This window comes from Rhagoletis zephyria, unplaced genomic scaffold (assembly GCF_001687245.7).
Source record: "Rhagoletis zephyria isolate East Lansing unplaced genomic scaffold, Rhagoletis_zephyria_1.1 Rzeph_scaffold_05938, whole genome shotgun sequence".
In the NCBI taxonomy this organism is placed as follows: Eukaryota; Metazoa; Arthropoda; class Insecta; order Diptera; family Tephritidae; genus Rhagoletis; species Rhagoletis zephyria.
The window spans coordinates 1-23,201 of NW_016163021.1; the positions used below are offsets into that span (position 1 = coordinate 1).

Here is a 23,201-nt window from a genome sequence, read left to right on the forward strand (position 1 = left end):
CACCAATCGATTGTTGCACGCCATTATCATAGGGTCCCTCTTGGCTGTCCTTGAACTCGCTGGGAAAGTCACTAATACTATCGCTGCTTGCATTTCGATTTCAATTAAGCAAAAAATTAGCAATAAAGAAAACAACAATACAGTTGAAGTTTCGATACAAAATGTTGATAAAATTTTCGCTAAACATATTGTGTTTTATAAAACTACTAGCCAATACCTTGCGTACATACGTTGCCACTTGTAGCTATCACAAACATTTACTTAACTGTAACTTTAAATGGCAACTTTGGGCAAACAAAAAAATATTTAACTATTTTACAAACATGTGTGTGTGTCTACCGTAATTCGCTATCTTTCAAAAGAAAAAACTCACCGCACATCAATTTCATTGGTGTAGCCATTGCTGGGCGTCGAATCATCATAATCGGGCAATGTATATTGAGTGCGACGCATCATCATCAATTTCGGCATAAAATGTAAAAATAGTTTACGTACCAGTGGCGACATATTATGAGTTGACGGTGATCTAAAGCAATGTGGGTATAATGAAACGAGAAAATGTGAAATTTCATAGTTCAAAACATTTACAAGCGTAATTATTTTTTCTTCACACTTCCTTTTACCATCCACTGTTTTAAGTTACAAAACAGAAATAAAACTTTTTTTTTTGTATAATCTTACCTCCCACAATTTGAAATTCCCCTCACCATAAATATTTTACTCACCTAAAGTGTAAATTTAATACGCATACCGTTGTCCATACGGACAACGAGACCAGGATCATTGTAAATAGTAGATATTTGCCTAGCAACGGTACTGCCAGTGATGTTGGCGGAATAATTTCGGCCAACAGCAAGAAGAACACAGTCAACGAGACAAGAATTGAAATACATAACGTAACCTGCCAACGAAATTCAAGTGTAGAGATTTCTTCGACTTACAAATGTCTGTATTTGTGTATTCATTCCAAATTTATTTCAATAGTGTGTGTGCATGGTACAATAAAAACAGGTAGAAGCCAATTTGACGTCAAACCTACAAAAGTCAAAGTTTTCGGGAGAGTAAAAATAAAAATGAGCGTGTCTAAGGAAAAATAAAAAATTACATTTCACTGGTTGAGGTTTTTAAGTAAATTTGAAGTTTTATTTTATTTATTTATTTTCTTTACTTAAAATTTGTTAATTTGTTTGTTGTTTTCTGTCTTTGATATATGAGTTGCAGTGTTGTTGGAGGGACTTTCCGGCATAAGAGTCATAGTAACAGCACTTGGCATCAAACGTGCCTTTCCTGTTCCTCCCGGAGCATTTATAAAATCTGCTGCTTTAAAATATTTAACACATACACTAAGTATAAGCCGCACAACACTACAAAAATTCAAATGTTAATTAAAATTTGTTTTAACGNTAAATGTTAATTAAAATTAGTTTTAACGAACATTCAAAAAAAAAACAAACGACATGACATTTAAAGCCTTACGAAATATAGGAAATAAAAGACCACCAAGTTGAAGTTTAAAGGTTTGGTNTGTGTAGTGTAATAAAAATATTTGTTTTGGATAGCTTTTAGCTGTCATAACTATACTTTTATTATCTACCAAAAGACANGTGTGTAGTGTAATAAAAATATTTGTTTCGGATAGCTTTTAGCTGTCATAACTATACTTTTATTATCTACCAAAAGACAAGGAAATGCACCTAACAAACAAGCAAACAAACCAATAAAAACACAAACATACACACACATACATATGTATCTTTCAATCAATTTGACGAATTACTAAAAAATAATTAAAGAAAATTTATTTAAATTCATTACCAATTTCGTGTACACATTAGGAGGATTCTCGAAGTTTTGCAAAACATTTTCACGGTGCAGGAATTGCACGGTCAGCATCGGTTTTTCTACGGAAAAGCTTTGCAATACTTGTACCGTCCAAGGGCTATGCAAGACTGCAACAATCCCCCTGTTCTATTAGTATTCGGTAGCAACCAAAGACAAAGAAAAAACCCACTCCAATTAATTTGAGAGGTAACATTATAACTTTAAAAATTTCTAACTTCAAGCCATGGTTCGGTTTATGTACTTTTTAACCGACTTATAACAAGTAGGAGGCTATCAATTCATCGGAATCTTTTTTTTTTAATGTATGTTACCGCATAACTTTGGACCACGTTAACCACGTTGCTTTAATTGAAGGTGGTATCTCGGAGGTGGTCCATACTAATTCGATCACTGGATCATGAAGAAATTAACGTTACTCTTAAATTTGCATATGAAAATTGAAGTCGGTTTTTTTATGCTTAAAAATTACTTGCCTTCAATTTATTATTTTTCTACTTTTGGTTTTACGAGAACAAAATGTGATGTCAAGAACGTTCCCAAAAACGAGCCAGACGAGAATAAAAGTATTGAGTGCAGTTGGAACGGGAACTGAGGAAAAAAGGTTCGAGAGCGTTTCCATAAAGAACAAAATGCGAACAAAACTCTCGGAACGTTCTCAAGAGGAACGGAATGAGAACGAAATTTTCGGAATCGTTTCCAATGAGAACAAAATAAGAGCGAAAGTATCGAGAATGTTTTCAATGAGGTAAAAATAAGAATAAAGTCTGGGGAACGTTCTGCTAAAGAACAAAGCGAGAACAAAAGTTTTGAGATCTTAACGTTAAGATTAGGAGGGGCGTCTGCGTATTGGGATGAAAATTTTTTTTCAGTGAAAACCACGATTGTTAATTCTACGCCAAAGGGGAGCTGGCTCATTTCAATTTCCAGATCGTTCATCACTAAAATTAATGGAACAATTTTTCATTTTCTGTGCATGAAAAGCTCGCGTCTTAAGTCTTTCGTTGGAATTCAAACTAATGGAACGCTATGATAAAATTTTTTCTTAGATTTTTGTTCCTATTTTGTTCTTTTGGCAAAACGTTCCGGAGACTTTTGTTCCCATTTTGTTCTCTTAGAAATGTTTCCAAAAAGTATGTCGCATTTTGTTCTCCTTGGGAACGTTCCACACATTTTATTCTTATATAATTATCATTTCGGTTTTGGTTTTGAAGCGTCCCTGGGAACAAAACAACGAGAACGACATTTAGTTTCGATAATACCTTTTATTTTCGGTCCCTGATTTTTTCTAGCCAAACATAGCTGAAATTCGATAAATATTTGGGTGAATCCTGAAAGCTGAAAATTAGATAACTTACAAAATGAAGACATCCACAAAAATTTCTATATTATGTAATAATTTTTACTAGGTTTTGAAATATTAAAAAAAAACTCGACAAAATAACTCAGTGAGTTTTGGTCCGATCAAAGCAGGCAAAGCATTTCGTTTGACTCGTCCTTTAGTTGCTTTCTGAATTTATTTACTTATTTTAATCTTGGAAACGTTATGCCGAATTTCCACTAGGCATTGAAGTGATAAAAAATGTATGCCATTTAAAAAATGACATGTGGAATTGAACTAAATTTTTAATGTAATGACACGATTATTTTTCAATGCCCGACTTTGCCATTTGTCATTTTTGCCATTTAATGCCTAGTGGAAATGCAGCATTACATTACCTACATTCTTAATGGTGAGACGTGCCAGTCTGGTAAAAAGGATCGTACCCCCGAAACCACAAAAGTACCATTATTTCAAAAACCTGTCCATTAAAAAAAAAAATTGTTTTTAGCTCAGCAACTTCATACTAGCTATCGGCTTTGCATGAGATTCTAGGTGTTTGTAAACCAGTGTTATTTAAAACTTAGGAACATTCTTTAAAGCTTAATATGAATCGATTTGAATGAATGAACCCATTTGATTACGACTATGAATTTATATGAATATTTTTCAATAATATGTCACATTTATCATTTCTATTAAATTTATGATTATAATTTTTTTCGAGCCTTGGTAGCGACACCCAAGCATTTTTTTTTTTTTTTTAATTTTGAAATTTTCGTGGAAATCTTTGGCTGCGTTTCTTTATACATTCCGGATAAACCCATTTCACAACCAGAATAAACAGAATGCCATTGAACGTTCTAAAGAATAAGTAAACAAAAAAGTTTATTCCAAACGTTCAGAATGAATAAAGAAATGCAGCTTTTATTTCATACGTAGATTTTCATATGTTTAAGTACAACCGTTGTATGTACATATGTATTTTTACATATTGACGAAAAATATTTGTGTTATATGTACTTATGTAGCAGCGATGCCCACTCATTTTATTTTCCTCCCCGTTGGCCTCCGCGAAATTCCCTGATTTTCGGTGAAATTCGATTTCCTTAAAAAAAACCTTAATTTTTTAATATATGAACGTATATACATACAAACAATATTTAAATGTTAAATTTTTTCAATAATTTTTTATAAAAATATATCTTTTTGTATAGCATACGCCATATAAGTAAAAGTTCAAAACTTTGGGTAAAACTCACAAAAATTTAACAAATTATAAAAAAAGGTTCAACTTTTTACTCTTAATTTTTAGAAGCCAATTTAATTTTAGTATAATAATGTGCGCGTTTAAAGGGCAAACAATTACCGTGGCTTTTTGATATTTTTTTTTTCTGGGGCCTCTCGCACTTTCTTACACTCGGCTCACTTTAATTAATAAATGAATAAGTAATTGCATTATTAAATATTATTAAATATATTCATATTATATTATATATAAATATAAGTAAAATTAAAAAACGGCAACCTGATATAAAATTAAATATTCAAAATTCCCCGCAAAATGGATCCATTTTCCGATTCCCCGCAACGAGATAAATTCCCCGCAAATCGGGGAATTCCCCGCAAGTTGGCATCGCTGATATGTAGTAATACCTTCAGAAGTGCTAGCCTCTATAAAAAGCCTTCGCGTATAGGGTAAAGGGCCACGCACAATAGACCACCGCAGAGGTTGCAGTGCTCATAGTAATAATAATATAAGAAGATACCCTGTTTTTATGGTACTTTAATACATTGAGCAGTTTTACATTTTTTCAATATATTCTTATTTTTGAATTTTTTGCGCTAACAACGCACATAGGGGTATTTAGCCGATTTATGCGGCCAAAATTATTTTTACAAATATTTCAATTCGAAATGTTTAGAAAAGACGTGTTTTGACATATAGAATTGTAAATGTTTAAAATCAAGTAAATATAGGGTAAAACACTAACAGAGTTGCCGCCTGTTGAAAAATATTGTTCAGTTAGTTAAATGAATCGCGGAAAAGGCTTTATCTCTAAGGAACCTTGCAGGGTTTAAAGGAATTAAATAATTCAAATATGTATTACACTATAGGTAAGAAATAGGTGTATTCGAGCCGAAATTAATGCGGCAGTGTTACTCTTTTATGAAAGAATGAATATCACGTTCTACGCGAAAATTTGGGCGAACAAAAATTTTGGCAATCAGTTAGCAAGCAAAGCAAAAGCAACATAAAAAATTTTCCTGCGCAATTTCTGCAACCTTTTAGAAAAGTTTAAGTTGAGCATCAGCAACATGTCATCAGGAAAGCAACAAGTCTGTAATATTGCGATAATTATTACGTAGCTCGAACGCACCCAATGTAATAAAATTACATTTTTGTAATAATAACAGTCTTATTTATTGTTAAGAGAAATTTGTAAGTATTAACTTGGAGTAAATTAGCGTCCTCAATTACTGAAATATCGGAGTTTTCATATTTTCAACGCATTGCTTTTCCATACCAAGTGCACCGAGTTTGATACATACAAATTAATAAATCGGTTACCGAGATATACATTTGTGGTGAAAAGTGTGCGGCGCAACGCCCAATATCCAAAAAGTTATAATAATTCTATTTAGTGCTAAGAGGAGGTTATTCCCAGAACCGATTTAGAGTGAATTAGCTTCAGTAGCTATATGGGAAGTGGGCGTGGTTATCGCCCGATTCAAGAATTTTTAGCAGTTAGCGCATACAGCATTTCATCATAAGTGGGCGGGCCACACCCATTTTCTAAAATTTTTTTACTTTACATACTAGTTTTTACCGATTTGGATACAATATTTATTGAAATATCGTAGATTTATCTAAATTGACATTTATCTAAATTTAAACGCCTGTACCTATACCCAAAACTATTTCTTTAATCATCACTTATATAACACCAATGTAAATGAAAACAAGCGCTTATTCCGAAATACATATATAACATAGTTGGGTTCGCCCTACATTCCGGCAGATTTCTAGCAACAGGACCGAAAGGTCCTAGAAAACATGACTTTTGCTAATATCTCGAAAACTATTTATGTTTTAAATTAAATGGATTCATAGTCTACTTCAGCGGCCACAAATTCATCGAAAATGTTTAATTTTAGTGTTAAAATAGATCTAAAGTAGTGTTACTATATACTGGTTGCGTTTTAAGATTTTTCCTTAACGCATTTTCTAAGTAAAGAAATACCACTTATCTGCGATTCTCTGCGGGCAGTCTTTTCACACTATGTTAGCCAAATTTCTAAGCTTTCAATTGAACAAAGAATAATAACGCGATCTCTCCCGGGGATACAACAAATTCTTTAATATTCACAAAAATTAACAAAAAAATACTCGTTGAAAACCGCTATATTCGTTACATTTGAATTGAACTTTTGCTTAAAAAACGATTAAAAAAATTTACCCTTAAATACATTGTTACCTTCTGTATCTGCGGATCCATCACTACTTTTTAAGAATACAATGCAGAAATCAAAATATTAACTTAAAACCGTCACGATCTTTCTAGAGAGCGAAAATTTATTTATAAGCAGCGTTAGAATATTCTGCTTCCGGTCAACGGTGAGCGTTCGCTGTGCAAGTTAGAAAAGGGAGGGGAACTGGGAAATGTTATTTGGAATGTTCTCTATCGAAAGCGACTAATTTTTTAAGTTTTCTCCGAAATTTTGTCAAATTGGTTTTTGGCCGCCTAAATCGTTCAAATACCCCTATGTGCAACGCTTTAAACTTTCACTTAGATATTTCAAATTTTAAATAAATAAAAATACTCTTATATGTATCTTGTTTAACAGTTGATGCCTATTTTATTAAATATAAAACAGTGTTTCTTTTTAATTTTGAAAATAAATAATACAAAATACATCATACACATACCAGACGTTTGCAACTCATAAGGCCTGTTTGGGGATTTCCCTGAAACTTACGTTTTTATTTACACAAATTGTTTTTTATTTTTTTATTACTATAAATTAAATAATTTTAAATTAATACAAATGAGATATAATTTTAATTCTCATCTGTTTAACTGCCTGTGGAATTAATGCTGTAGAAAACCTTTATGAAAGTTGCGCCCTAAAAAACGAGCGCTTGAAAGTAAAAACTCTTAAAAGTAGGAATAACACTTATATAATTTAAAACGGGGAGATACTTTTTTGATCATTTAAAAACTGCTTCTGTTCTTTGGGTCACCCGGCTTTAGCCACGATAGTTCGTATTGACAAAGATACGTAGCAGGTGCAGGGCTCTGGAGAAACTGTTGTCGATCCTCGCGGCGAAAACCATTAAATTTCCAAGAATAAATTATAAAAAACTATTCACGTAAATCTTTTTTTTCACTCGAGTGTCGCACTATGGGACCTTTTAACTTCTTTCGTTGCAAAAATCATAACTTTCGAATTAATAAAGATGTTTAAAGATTTAAATGTCGTCTGAAAGGAAAGCTTTAAAATAATTAGAAACACAAAGTGCCTCAACGACAGGGTGCTTTAGAATGCATGTCAAACTTGAGAAATTTTTGAAAAACGCAAAACCGAAAATTTTGTCAGTCATTTCGGGCTCAACTACTGAAATTTTTTAACAAAGTTTATGTTGCATACAGAAAGATGAATAAAAAAAAATTTAAAAGGGTGGGGCACCGTCTACTTAAATAAAATGTTCATTTTTATTTTATATTGAATTTTTGAAGTATTTTTGGGATTTATCATATCTTGAAACTACAAAGTCCTGTTAAACAACATCCTGACGTCGGAGAGAAAAGCCAAAACGCAATTTTTGTTAGCAATTCAACAAATAAAAAATTATAATGAATTTAAGATACAGTTGTAGAAGTATTCTAGATGAAAACCCGGTTTCTTCGTTAACCAAACTACGGTTTATTCGATATTCAAAAAATCACAATTACGAGAATCGGCCAAAAGAGGTTTGGAAAAGCCGAGTCAATGATCATACTACTTATCCACCAAATCTCAGCTGTTATGACCCTAACGTACCACCCTAATGCCAGTAAATTAAAGCTCTCCAAAAATCATTAAACCGAAAAATGTAAAAAACGACCACTAGGTTCGACGAAAACCAATCTCTTTTTTATGAAATATGACTAGGAAAGAATGTTACTCACATGCCCTGTATGGCTGTTGATGTAATTATGAAAAATAAATTATTACGCATTTTCACTTGACCATTTAAAACTTTATTTGTAAATCCATTTTCTTCGAAGATAGCTTTATGTTTTTTTTAAAAGAACAGGCTGTAACAAAAATCAAAGGAATTTACGAAAAATCTTTTATTTTTTAATTTTTTCCCTGTTGAAATTTGGATTCTTTTCATTCACAAACTTAAAGTGAAAATATCTTGCGAAAATCACACATAAATATTTTGATAGGAGGCTTTCGCCATTATGTTCAAGACGTATAAATGTTGGGAAATCATACATATATACCGGCTCCAAAAAACTCATCCTATCATCCGATTTTGTTTCTAATTTTCCATTTCAAAAATGCGGTATTGCGGGGCGTAAATAATTTTTTAAGAAAACCTAACTATTTCATGGCTTTCAACGTTAAATTTTGGTTTAGAAACCCTTTTATATGAAATTTCGAAATTGGTGAAAAGCGGCGGTAGCGACCTCTAAATTTAAGTTTTTCGTACACATTTTTGGAAAAACAGAAATTTTGTAGTTTATATTTGAAGCTAACGAACCATCCATTAAAATACAAGAAAATATCAATTGCTCGCATACAAATAAATCTCAAGCATGACAAAGAAGAACAAAAAGTAAAAATTGTTCCCGTGTGGAAAAATTTTCAAATTTGAGTGGTTCTATCTCGCAAACTACTAATCTGTCTTTAATAAAAGTTATATTTCTGGGAAATTCTCCATTATGATATTAGCATTATCGAACGTTCCAGGAAATTTGTTTATTTTTACATCGTTTTTGCGGTAGTGGCCCCATAGTGCGTCTTGGAATTTGAAAATAAGATGATATGAAGAAACCAGGTCATATGATGTATACCCTTCCTCCTCTACAGGCTTTCAAAAATATTTAGAAAAAAATATTAAACAGTCAGGTGGGTATACTGGTGGTACTCGAGCGCATCCGAAATTTATAGTATGTATGTATATTACGGTGGTCCAAAAATGCATGTGAAAAAGTATGTCTTAATTTTAATACTTTCACCCTCTAGGATTGTTCTTTGCCGGAAAATATACCCCTATTTTTTTATTTTGAAATCAAAAAATATTTAGAGGTCGCTCAAAGCGCTGAAACTTTTCCATGTATTTTGTATGAAAAAAAAAACAACTTTTCGTAGAAATGGTATAGAATGCCCTAATGTATATGCAAAAACGACGGTGGTAATCTGCATTTGTATCATGGTACTCGTGCCTTATCTCCTCGTCAAAGTGGCCGCCTTTTGTGCTTCTAATGATTACCTAACAAGCGAATACCACAAGCGGCTGTCACACTTCCATGCCTTGCACGTCGTAGACATTTAGCTCGGACAGTAACATTTTTTTCTACCATTATCTCCCTTAGTTCATTGTGAATCAGGCAATTAATACCATCATCCAACTTGATCACTCATGCCCAAATCAATGTTGTCAAATCCTCAACGGTCACCCAATAGAGCAAATCTTAGCAAAATTGCTTGTTTAAGCGCTGTTGTTATCCATTTACAATAACAGCAAATCTCTGAAGTGTACCAACACTTTTTCTGTAACTTCGAAAATAATTCGAATTTCAAAATAAAATTAAAGTAGTATGTTTTTCGAAAAAATTACGTTACACTTTAGGTATTTTGTCTCAATCCTACATAAAAAAAAAAATTGATACACATTTCTTCAGTAAGTTTTTAATTAACAAAAAATATTTCCATGATCAAGTGACATATTTGTATTGGCCCAAGTTCAGCGAAAAAAAAATCAAAAAAATAGTGCAAGTGTACATACAACAATTTACAACCAACATTCAATACCGACAATTTACAAAACGAAAACAACAAATTAATTAATTCTTAAGCAACGCAATTTGGTAAAAATTACATATTTCACTTCTCTTCGGTTTTCACTTGTATTACAGCTTCAACTTCAATTCAATAAAAAAAAAAATCAGTTTCTACTCAAAAATAATTACAACTAAAAAACAAACAGTTTTTTAACGAAAATACAAACATACATTTTCCAACTGTCAAAATGTTTGCAAATGTCAAAATTCTACAATCAAAGGGCCACGACAATCGGCTCGACTGACTATTTTGTTGTTTTGTGCGAATTTGTCGCTTTTTTTTTGTTTTTGTGCTTGTTTGGTGTTTGTGTTGCTCTGTGTATGTATGTATATATGTATGTGCTTTTTGTGTTCGGGCGAGTGACATTGCGGAAATGATTTTTGAAATGATGAGTGTTCGATTTAATTTGTGCTAATTTTTAGTAACTTAATTTTTATTATTTGTTATATTTTACTCTATTTTTGACTTTCGATGAAATTACGTTATGAGATTTCATTACTTTTTTAAGCATAGCGCGTACTTCCTCTAGAAATACTCGGAGTTTTTTGTACCTAAAGTACGCCTTTGCTTAAATTAACTGCTGATTGCGATTGATACAAAAATATGCGGCGTTAATAGGTGATAGGTATGTTAATTATGTTAAAAGTTTTGAAAATTATTTAAAAGCTAATAAAAGTTAGTTTAGAAAATAAATCTATTCAAATTAGAAAAATTTCATTTTTTTAGTCAGTTAGAAAATGTTATAAAAATGTTTACAAAAATAATTTTGTTATTTCAAATACTTTGCGTATTCGTTTTCTCTGCCATATTAATTCAAGATGCTTTTTGTAGGTATTTTTTTTTTTTTTAATTTGCTTTCGCTCTTGTCATATCGTAACATACTAGGTGCCATAACCATAATGCCTTAGCCATAATAATAATACTAGATAGGCGCTTACACATGTGTTAGTGTTTGGCCGAGCTTCTCCACCGCCTCAGTCATAACATAGCAAAATACTTCAGAGCTGCTTATGGTTATGGAGCTGGTTTACGGTTATAGTTATGCCTCTGGCGTTATATTATGACACCAATAATCGCTTACAGAGCTGCGCGTACGATTTATCGGAACATTTAAAATTTTAATTAATAAAATAAAAAAAAATTGAATTAAATTACGATAATTTAATAAGAATGGTGGTACTCACGAAACTAGTCCACAAACTTGTTGCTTAGTCATTTGAATTTCGAAAATCTTGGCATAAACCGATTACCACTGGCAATTCAATCAAAATAGTTTTCGATTATTTTCTAAAAAAGGAGTTTTTTTAATAGAGGTGTTTAACCATTCCACTACAGCAGTTACCAAGTTTTGACTAACTGCTAGCATCCAGCTTAGTAGGGTGGATNATTTTTTTAGCAGCTGTCGAAATTTGCTTGCACTTAAATGGTGATAAATATTTAGTGAAAAATAGCAGCCTCAATTTGGATTACATTTCATCTCCGGCAGCGTAACCATGACTAGTTTGTTACAAAGATACTCGCGCCGATTCGCAAAGACTTCGCAAAAAGGCAAATCCTTGAGTGAATCTACGGATTGCAATTTTGAAATTTTTTGCTTAATGTGAATAGCGCCTTAAACATTCTTTTCGCAAATTAGTTTCAAAAACATTCGTATTCTTTTCAGGAAGTTATTAACCGTTTTTTTTTTGGCAAATGTGTCACAAAGCAGCATTAGCAATCTGAAAATAAATAATTTCGGTGGAGAATTGGGGAATACTGACGTAATGTGTAGTGTTACGAGGTGTGTAATAATACACATTTTTATTAAGACTTATTGGGTCAAATCTATGAAAGTAATTGCAGCTATCTGTTGCTACCTAATACATCAAGGGAAAATCATGCGGAGTTATTGCAACAATTTTCTTGTTATGAATTTCAGGCAACATCGTTTTTTTTTTTTCAAAAATATACATATTTAGATAGGCTATTCTGGTCCTTAACTTCACATATGCCTACCTTATGAAACTTAATCGTTTATATTCAATTATGCAATCAATGCGTTTCGTGAATACCCTTAATGCAGAAAAATCTATTTATGTTATTAATATTTAGTTCTATATTCACCTACGTATGTATTTATTTGTGCTGCTAACTTTCTTCCAATTTTTTCACGATTTAATTTAAGAGTGCAATGATAGTGTGATTCGAAAGTATTTGAAGAGTATAAGTGTATTAAAATTAGTTGCAAAGAGATCGCATGCATTAGAAAGCGTTAAAAGGAAACAGAGTATGTACACTATAAGTATGTATATACAGAGATAGTTCTACATAAATCAGAAAAAAATCTTTCTACACAAAATACCTTTGGGCATGCAAAATTTACTTATTCTATTTATTCTAATCATGCAAACGAAATTCCATAAGTGTGTCGCAAGTACTTACATACATATAAATGTAACAAAAAACAAATATTTATTTTATACAAAGACTAATTTGAATTTGGATTTGATACCTTTTCGCCAGAATCGCTGGGTAAATAAAATACCAACACCGTGAGAAATGTCAATGCTACACATGGTACAATTAAATTAACGGTTAGAAAAGTGTTTTGCGACGCATGGTAAGCTTAATGTAATATCTGTGAAGAAATGTTGTAAAAGAGATTTCGAAAATTAAAACAAAAAGTTAGTTAATTTTTTCTTCAATCAACATTTTTATAAATTACAGTTTAATTATAAAGAAATCTTTAGTATTCATCTAAGGTGAGTTGCACAACTTTCGATTTCTAACACAAACATATATTATGATATACATTTATTATATACAGTTTTTTATTTCTTTCACATACACAATGTGTAAAAATTTTGCATTACCAGAAAATGGTTCCAAAGTGTCTGGATAATATTCCTCATTCTTAGTTGCAGGAACTTCGAGTATGTCCCATTCGACGGATAAGTAAAATTCACTTAAATCAATTCCAATTTGCACGAGATTACTGCCAGGAACCTAATTACAAAAACATAAGCAGAGCATTAAATAACTGGATAGCGAAATGTTTCAGTTTTCGACAACATGGAAAATGAAAAGTTTTGATTGTGAAGTAAACAAATGCATAAACCAGTTGTTTTCAAACCACAGGGCAATTCATCTAAACTCTTAAATACCTCGTAACCACATAAACCATGTAAACTTACTTAATTTTGTGTGGGTAACCGGTTTATTTACGAGGCTTACGCGGTTGCGAAGCATTTAGGTGAATGTCCTGTACATAAAAAGCCACATTTAAGTAACAGTGTTTTTAGAATAAGTGAAATTAGAGGATTATAATGGATATCGGAGCCTAATAAGTAGCTTGGCCACTTCTTTGTAAAGTCTGGATAGAATGGTCGCTAAAGGGTTAAAATGTTCTAAAAAAATTTTCTACAAAATCTTATGCAAAGAACGTAAAGTCCACAGAAAATGAAAAGTAAGTTAATAGTAAAAACAAATATTTTTAAAGCAAACTTTCTAAATATGAACGAAATCTGACCATAAATATTGTTCTACCAAATACATCGGCTCGTGCGCCACCTATCGGATTGACTCATCTTTCCTATTGCATTGTCATCGGGTTCTGAGCCAACTGTGAAGTTTCAAGTCTCTAGGACATCGGGAAGTTGGTCAGAAATTTATTGCAAAATTTGCCCTAACAAACATACATACAGTTGTGTTCAAAAAAATAATAGTGGGACGATCTGCTTTACAATGCGAAGAGTTGTGATAAAATGTTGTAATTTAAAATATAACAAACCGGAAAGTAAAAAGGAAATCGACACTTTTGTTTCTATTTGCCATTTTAAGAGCCATTTGCCTATGTGCACCAAAAACCAGCTGTTCAAAAAAATTATAATGCTTAAGTTCAAAAGCCCTAACATTTTAAGGAAATAAAAAATGTCACCATATTTAGATGTTTTCAAGTTATCTGACTATTTTTCAATGTAAAATAACTAAAAGTACGGTACCCTCTTTTGCAATCGGGAAGATATCGATAAGCGAGAAGTGGTAATAATGCCAAGAAATCAAGACAAAATGTAGAAAAAACCTCAGAAAAAATAGTTGGACACACAATTTTCATTATTCTTCATTATGGTCATGTTTTCCGTAGTTTAGTACTTGTCTTGTCCATATGATCACCGTCGATTATGGATAAAAAAATTTACTTTATTTTATAGAAAATCATATTAAGTAGTACTACATGAATGTTGAAAAATACCAACAAAAAAGTTTCCTAATAGATTAACGAGCTAAAAAATACCAGTAAAATACACAATAACCTATTTGTGATCGGTATAAGGCAAAGAGGAATTCCATATGTGGGCCTTAAAAGGATAGAAAGTCTGCGAGGAAAGGTTAAATGAATCATAACAGCAACATATCTATTAACAAATACAATGATATAACAATGCTGAAAGAGAAATGGGTTTAAACGCGTATTAGACGCTATCCGGATCTTAGCAGCCCTCTGGAACATCAAGAATACATCCAAATTAAACTGAGAAATATTTAATACAAGGTATCAGACACAAATAAACAAAACATAGTACAAATCATTAGCTATATCTTTAGTTTTAACTGCGTTAAGGTAACCACTACTATTATTTTGAACAGCTTGGGTCATCAGTATCGCAATCGACGTTATGCTCTCTTTAAAAAGCATTTACTTTGCGAATGAACATAACTGATACCCTCATAAGTATGCTCATCAAATAAAAAAAAAGATATAAAATAAGAGAAATGATCACCTCATACAAATATATCGACTACTGAGTGGAAGATCGACCTATCTCGGCAGCCAGTTCGAAAACGTCCTATTTCAAACAACTTTTCAAAGACGTCCTATTTCAGGATTTGGTTGAAGAACGCCCGATTTCATAATTCGTTTCAAAAATGCCCTATCTCAGCTGCCGATTCAAAAACTCCCTATATCAGCACATTTTCAATACATTTTGAAGTGAGATGGGGCATTTTTGGATCGAATTCTGAAATAGGGCCTTCTTCAACCAAATGATAAGATAGAGTGTTTTTCGATAAAATTCTGAAATAGGGCTTTCTTGAAAAGTTTTTTGAGATAGGGCGTTTTCGAACTGGCTGTCGAGATAGGTCGATCTTCCACTCAGTAGTCGATATGGTAGTACATACATACATACATATCAGGGTTGTTGCGAATATTCGCAACCACGGAGCTTCCGCATTAATTTTAACATTCACATTCGCAATAACCAATGCGGAACTTTTGCGAATGCGAATATTGTGCAAGTTCACTGATAAAACGTATACATATCTGACAAACAAAATGACAAATTGTAGCCAATATTTTTAAAACTGTTCCCCTTCTTTTGTAATTTAAAGTCAAATAGTAGGTCAGTACTAAGTTGTACTGGAGACTGCAAATTTTTACTGGAAAAGAGTATAATAACCAAAAAAGGTGCAAGAGAGCACTTAATCGAGAGCGTAATAACACGAGGGAGCTGCAAATTCTTGCTAGTGAAATTTTTACTAGCAGAAATTAACTAACAGAAGAAGAACAAGAATAAATGTCAAAAGCCGCCATTTGTTGAATTGGTTAAGCGTAAACAAAAGTAAAGTGTAAGTGTTTGTGTGTAAAGCAAAGAGTTTGAAAGTGATTTATAAATTGTAAAAATGTGTCAAAACAGCGTAACACTGTTCACCTGCAATTTTTTACTAGTTTTGTGTTCAATAACTTTTTCTGTTAGTTTTCTCTTCTTCTTCATTTACTGCACACACCTAGTAAGATCCTTCAATAGATACTTCCAGCGGAAATATTCAACGTCAAGCTATAAAAAGAATCGGCTATTTGCGCGGTAAAAGATAATCTTTAATTAGGTAAGAATTATGTAACTATCAAATATTATTTGTCAAAGGTCTATTAAAAAACTGAGTGCATCGCTAGTTTTTTCTACTTTTTCTTACATAGATAAATGTAAATTTTTTTTTTCATAAAACGGCTTATTATGATTAAGTTCCGTGTTTTCTTTTATAACTTAGCGGAAAATCACACCAAATAATTGTGACCGGTTTTACTACGCAAATACTTCTGTGTGCGCTCGAAAACAACTATGTACATTTATTATAATTTTGTGATAATTGTCAAAATTTGCACACAGCGAAATAAAAATAAAATGGAATGTGAAAAAGTTGTCAGGCAAGTACACAAATCAAACAAGAATTAATTCAGGCCGAATTTAATATCTGTTGAGAAGTGGGACTTGGAATGCAATATATCGTTAATGAAATACAAAAGGCCGTCACAAACTACGGCGAACATTGCATCCGAAAGGACGACCGATTTCGGCCGTATTTGTACACACAAATCTAATTTTCATTACAATTTTGTAAGCAGTGAAATATTTTGATACATTTTAATTGACATACTTTAAACATGTGATTTTATTTGTATTTTTTGTTTTTGTTTTTGCACCCAATAAGTTAATTTTTCGCAGTCCAAATTGGTACTTTTCATCTGACATCAGACGAGGAAAACCAACATGTTTGAATTTATAGTCACTGACGGACGTCAACGGTCGATGTCGGTTCGATTATCGGTTTACATATGTGTGAGAGCGCTCATATAATCACAAGTGTTTGTTCATATCGCCCGCATATAGCCGATATCGGTCGATGCCAGCTGCAGTGTGCGCGTAGCGTTACGGTACCGACAGCGGTGAGTAATTAATTGTGACTGCCTGCAACTAGCTTAGCTAATAAAAAAACTAATTACAAGCTATTCGTTACAGGTGAACCTTTTTAAGAAGTTACCCGTGAACTAAGTAGATTTGAGACCTTCATCGTGATTCCAATAATTCATATTATTATAAATAAGGGGTGCCCTACTAACACAATAACAAGATTTTAAACTAATTCGGCTGGCAGCCACGGCTTTCAGAACATAATTTTCTTAAAAATTTTCATTCCTAGAAATAACATTTTATTTGCAATATCCACCTATTTAAAACCTCGCTATAAGCACACATTTTTCAAACCAGTCACAGAAGAAAGGATTAAAAATTAATTAATCGAAAGACGCTGATAATGATGTGAGTACCTTAATTATATACAATCTATGCAATCTTTTATGCTGTCCCAAAAACTTACACTTTTCGTTTGAAGCATTTCTCATCAATTTTGAGTTATTGGGTTGACTTGATTAACCTTTGGATGACCTGTGTTATGCCAGAACCCAAAATATCATGCGTAAACGGAAACCACATATTTACAATGTCGATTACATAAATGCAGAGTTGAGTCTCGTAAAAAAACTTATAAACTTGATTTCCAAAAATTTTAATTTTAAAGCTAAAAATAAGTTATATGTATATTTATGACTTTCTAGATAATGTCACATCCTATTCTTTATTCGCGAAATAAAATTGACTTAAAGGTCAATCACACGTCCCCTATAAATGAATGATAAAATTTGTATGTAGCTACACAAATGAGAAATAAGGTCTTGTCATTCGGTGTTTAAAAACTATTCAACTACATAGTATGTATGTATCCATGCTCCCTCGCTGGGTAACACCTCTGTAGTCTAGAGATCAAAATTTATAACAAAGCTAAATATTTCGTAAAGAAAAATCCAATCAAGCAAAGTTAAACTGGAACCTGTGGCACAAGCGAGCCAGCGAATCAAACAAATAATCCCAGCCGAGGAAGCTGACACCCACGCTGCACGATACACATCAGGGATGTTGCGATTATTTGCATTCGTATTCGTTTTACACATTCGCATTCGCATCAAATTATACGAATGTTTTGCGAATGCGAATGTGTACATGGGCAGAGAGTCCACTCTAAAATGGTTGAAATTGCTCTAAGTCTGTCTAACCAGGGTGCGGACAATAACCGGCTTTTAGCTTCAGGCGCTAAACGGCATCAAGCAACATTGATGGGCCTTCAACAAGTACTGCTAAAAGTCTTATAAGTAACCTACGTAGAAATAATTTTAGATTCCTCCAGCGAAAGCGAATGCTCGCATGTAGAATCTGCAGACATTAAAAAATGTGAAATTAAAGCTCAATTGAAGGCCTATCTTAAAGAAAAACGGTGAAAATCTCGGTGAAAATCCTCTCGATTGGTGATTCCAAGTGAGCAATTGTTTATTGCAGCCGGCCTTATATACAAGCTTCTAAGAAATCGCCTTATGGGATAAAAGGCAGCAAAATTACTTTTTCTGAAATGTAATATGCCCCTTTTGAACTTTAACTACTAGATTAAAACCCTATCAGTGTTAAGCACTCGTTCACTGTTCTAATAATTTACAAAATGTTGAAGCAATAAAAACGATGACTTAAGTTGATTATAGCTTTTTTAATGCTATTCCAAACATTCGCATTCGCATTCGCACATTCACACTCCGAAAATTCGCACTCCGAAAATATGACATTCGAAACATCCCTGATACACATACATATGTATATACGAAAGCGGAATAAACAAAAATTATTTAAGCATTTTATTGGTAACTTTTATATTTACACATATTTTGTATGTTGGTATTTGTCCAGTTGTGGCGCATAAATTGCAATTGTGGTGTAAATGGATGAAAGTTTAAACGTATCCCAGGAGACACGCTACACACACGTATGTACATACAAATATGTACACATGAATGGACTCAAGTTTGTCTGCATTTAGGAATGAAACAATTCGCAGAAAGCGTAGCAAAAGTTAAAAACCACAATCCAAATACAAAATATTTTTTATTTTATTGCTATGACTTCGGTTGCTTTGAGCAACATATGCTCACTACCCCGCTTGCCTGTACGCTTACCTGATCTAAATGTTTCAAATCCACTTGTGCACCATTGTATGTCCATGAACCGAATTTCATGAAGCAGATTTGCTCATCGTACGGAAAATATTCGACATTCATTTCGCAGGATGACTTGTAGATAGCCGGCGGCTCCCAAAAGACTTCGCCAGTGTATTTTAGTGTTGCCTTTGTCATGAGTGTTACCTATGAGGAGTAAAAGCGCATATATGTATATATGTACTAGGAATGTTAATCCCGGTCTTTTTTAAGTCTCGAAAATCCCGGGATTATTTGCCCAGAATCCCGGGATTTTCGGGATTTGGAACTTACACTGGTGGCAATAATAGAAACGCTTTATGTTGACCAGTTTTGGCTATATTTCTTTTGTTTATTTAATATTTAACATTTTTTTATAAATGTGTAGCTCAATATACATATGATACCTTGCGGCAGGAAATTTTGCACACAAAAAAAAATCAATATATTCGTCAAACCAAGGGCCAAATATAGTAAAATTGCATTCTTAATTCTTCTCTCTGACGTCAGGATTTTTAAAAAGAACTTTGAAATTTGAAAGATAATTAAAAAAAATTATTTAAAAATTTCACTGCAATATATTTAAAAACCCAGAATGGGTATAAAATAAAAGAGAAGATTCTGTGTAGTTAAAACACATTACATTTTTGGGTACGTAAGGGACGGGTAGGTATTGAAAATTTCCTTTTAAAATTTTATCCTTGAATATCCTTGCAATTTTTCAACTCTTATTTTTGAAAAAATTATATGTTAAGGACTAACTTTATTAGCTTAAAAAATAAATTAGAATAAAGGGGCATCTTCAATTCCTATTCGTCCGTTCATTTGGTACCCATACTTTTGTTTTACATTGCACTGAAATCTTGAAATTAACCTTATCGATCAAAGTATAACGAGCCCTAACCGCTAAAATAACGTAAGCGACATTTTTTTTTCAATATTTTCGTTTTGATGCAGAAATGCCTCTTGATGCTCTAGGAATATTTCTGCATCAATAATAAAATTTTGGGCTCGATAAAGTCCTTCTAAAAAAATCATTCCGTCAGAGAAATGCCCATTTATACATATGTAGTTAATTATGTGTAGTATGAACTTTTATAAAATAATGTAAATTTTGGATAAGCAAAGGGAATATAGACAAAACTGGAGGTAAGGCGCTTCTTTTATTTCTGCCACTAGAATTATGAACTTCTTTCAACCAGAAAATAAATTTTTTTTACACACACTAAAGTATAATTATTAATGCATATAAATTTAATTACTGTCTGTCGTTTTGTTACTTATGAAATAATTTTCACTTTAAATAAAAAAGTACGTTCCAAACCCATTTACTTATTATTTCTTATATGGTAGGAGAAGTCATTGAAAAATAATAAATATATAAATCCCGGGACTGATCCTGGGATCTCGGGATTGAACCAACAATTCCGGGATTGCAAAAATCGAAAAAATTAACATCCATACGTACGTAGATAAATGGAGAGTAAAACTAAATTACATTGACAACAATTTTGTATTACTTCTAGTAAATATGACTCTGTGGCGTATAATTTCCATAACTTTGATTTTTATTTTTTCAATATTGTAATTAATTTGCAATTCTTGTTTGCTATAGCCATCACTCACCTCATAGTTGCCATCCCAGTTGTTGTAGAGCACTATGTCTGGCACCCAAATGTGCTCGGATGGCACATAAAGTTGTTCAACACCACCATATTCCTCAGGGTCCCAGCGCAATTTATAATCGAACCAACGCTGTCGATGTTTGTTGTTCATTTGTTTTTGCGTTGCGATTTGTGCAAATGAAAAGTTGCAATTTAAATACAAAATTTTTAATACTAGAGAATTAATAAATAGATAGATGCGTGGAAGTACATATTTACTTAGAAATACGATTTTTTGAATTTCCCGCGCTCTAACTATAAACGATATACTGCTCCCGTCAAGTGCCATCGATTAGTAGACTACTATAAAATTTTGAGCAAGCTGCGCTATTTACAGGGCATTTCTGGCTGTAAGTCTTTTCGTAAGACAATTGTCAACTATCATGGAAGCTCTTTACTGTCCTTCAAAACAATAATTGAAAGTTCTGCTAACGAGGAGGTTTTAGCGTTATACTGTTCGCCTTTTATCAATATATATATTTTTTTTTTTAATTTAATTGAATTAAAAGAATATAAATATATATTTCATTGTAAAACGATAAAAAGTAATAAACAAAGAAAATTAAATTAAAAAATTAGAAAAAAATATTTTTAGTTTTAAAGCAAAATCTAGAAATCCCATGTGGCCGTAACACTACAAGTGACGCCGCGCTTCAGGTCGTCTCGCCAGAAATCGTCGATAAAATGCATAAAATGTTGTTGGACAATCGGAGAATGGAAGTATATAAAGTGGCTGAGCCAGTGGGCATCCCAACTGAATATTTGTNTTAATAGACTACTATAAAATTTTGATCAAGCTGCGCTATTTACAGGGCAATTCTGGCTGTAAGTCTTTTCGTAAGACAATTGTCAACTATCATGGAAGCTCTTTACTGTCCTTCAAAACAATAATTGAAAGTCCTGCTAACGAGGAGGTTTTAGGAGGTTCGCCTTTTATCAATATATTTATTTTTTTATTTAATTTAATTAAAAGAATATAAATAAATATTTCATTGTAAAACGATAAAAAGTAATAAACAAAGAAAATTAAATTAAAAAATTAGAAAAAAATATTTTTAGTTTTAAAACAAAATCTAGAAATCCAATGTGGCCGTAACACTACAAGTGACGCCGCGCTTCAGGTCGTCTCGCCAGAAATCGTCGATAAAATGCATAAAATGTTGTTGGACAATCGGAGAATGGAAGTATATAAAGTGGCTGAGCCAGTGGGCATCCCAACTGAATATTTGTATGTGCCGCGATTGCTCACACTCGACCATAAACACAACTGTGTGACCACTTCAAATGAGCGTTTGGCGTTGTTTAGCCACAATCCGAACGAGTGTTTCTGGCGTTTCGTTACCGTAGACAAAACGTACATCCATCACACCACACCAAAGACCAAAAAAAATGTCATGGTGGTCTGTCGGCCAACAATGTCATGGTCACAGTTTTTTGAAATGCACGCGGGGTCATATACAGCGACTGCCTTGAAAAGGGTAAATTGATCACCGCCGAAAACTGCTTAGAGGTTTTGGGCAGAAACGACCGTATTTGGCGAAGAATAATAGGGGTATTCTCTGAGTCTTGCAAAGCCCTTGCATGGTGCACAGATTGCACGGTAAAAACCGGTTTTCGTATGGGACAGCTTTGCAAACCGATGAACGAAAGACACAAGATCACGCGGGAAGGAAAGAACGAAAAAAGTTATTTTCTAGCTGCCGAAATCTCGACGCCATCTTTGCTGTAAGAAGTAAACAACGAAGAGAACGGAGAAAACCGCGAAATTGTTGAACGCATGAAAAATCATTTTTATTATGCAAATTTTTCTAAAAATCATGCCGTTGTGTTAAATTATTCATTATGTTATGTGTACACACGTTGTCACAAGCGAAAATGAAGAAAATTGCAGTAAAAAGCCCCCACCAAATTGTAAACAACGAAGAAATGTAAATAAACGGCTAATGTCAAATTCGTTAAACTTTTTTCCTTAATGCGATTCTAACGGGCTACTCTCCTGCCCGCGTGATCTTGTCTTTTTGGTTCATGTTTGCAAACCGTGCATTCCGTGCACCGTGCAAGGGCTTTGCAAGACTCAGAGAATACGCCTAATGTACTCTTCCAACAATGCAATGCACGGGTGCACATGTGTGTTGTCACCATAGCGAAAATCCATAAATTGGGCTACGAAATATTACCCCACCCCATCCAACCTATTCTCCCAATTTAGCCCCCTTGTGACTGAAAAAAATAGCTGGGTGGTAATAGATTTGACAAAACCTATTTTTTGGAAAAACCATGGAGTATCGTGAGGACTTTAAATTTCCTACATTAAACGGCGTCGCTCTGTAATGAAATGAAAAACTTGGGCGTAATCTTGGGATTCTCAGACCCCAAATAGTGCACTGGATATACAGGGTGTCCCAGAAGTAACGTGCCAAACTTTAGGGCAAGGTAGGTGGGGGGGTGAGCTCACTGATAAACAAAAAATTTTCAGGTAAAAGTGTCACCG

General features: G+C 33.0%; 1 protein-coding gene across 1 annotated transcript in view; it reads right to left on the reverse strand.

The window, feature by feature from the left end:
* Positions 1–721: 721 nt before the first annotated feature.
* The window catches only part of LOC108372631 (acetylcholine receptor subunit beta-like 2), a 33,228-nt gene continuing 10,748 nt past the window's right edge, over positions 722–23,201 (reverse strand). Inside the window, 7 exon segments of the mRNA XM_017628360.1 lie at positions 722–901; positions 12,711–12,796; positions 12,799–12,828; positions 12,831–12,836; positions 13,072–13,204; positions 19,029–19,214; positions 20,673–20,801. Of these exon segments, the coding sequence (XP_017483849.1) occupies positions 722–901; positions 12,711–12,796; positions 12,799–12,828; positions 12,831–12,836; positions 13,072–13,204; positions 19,029–19,214; positions 20,673–20,801 (750 nt within the window).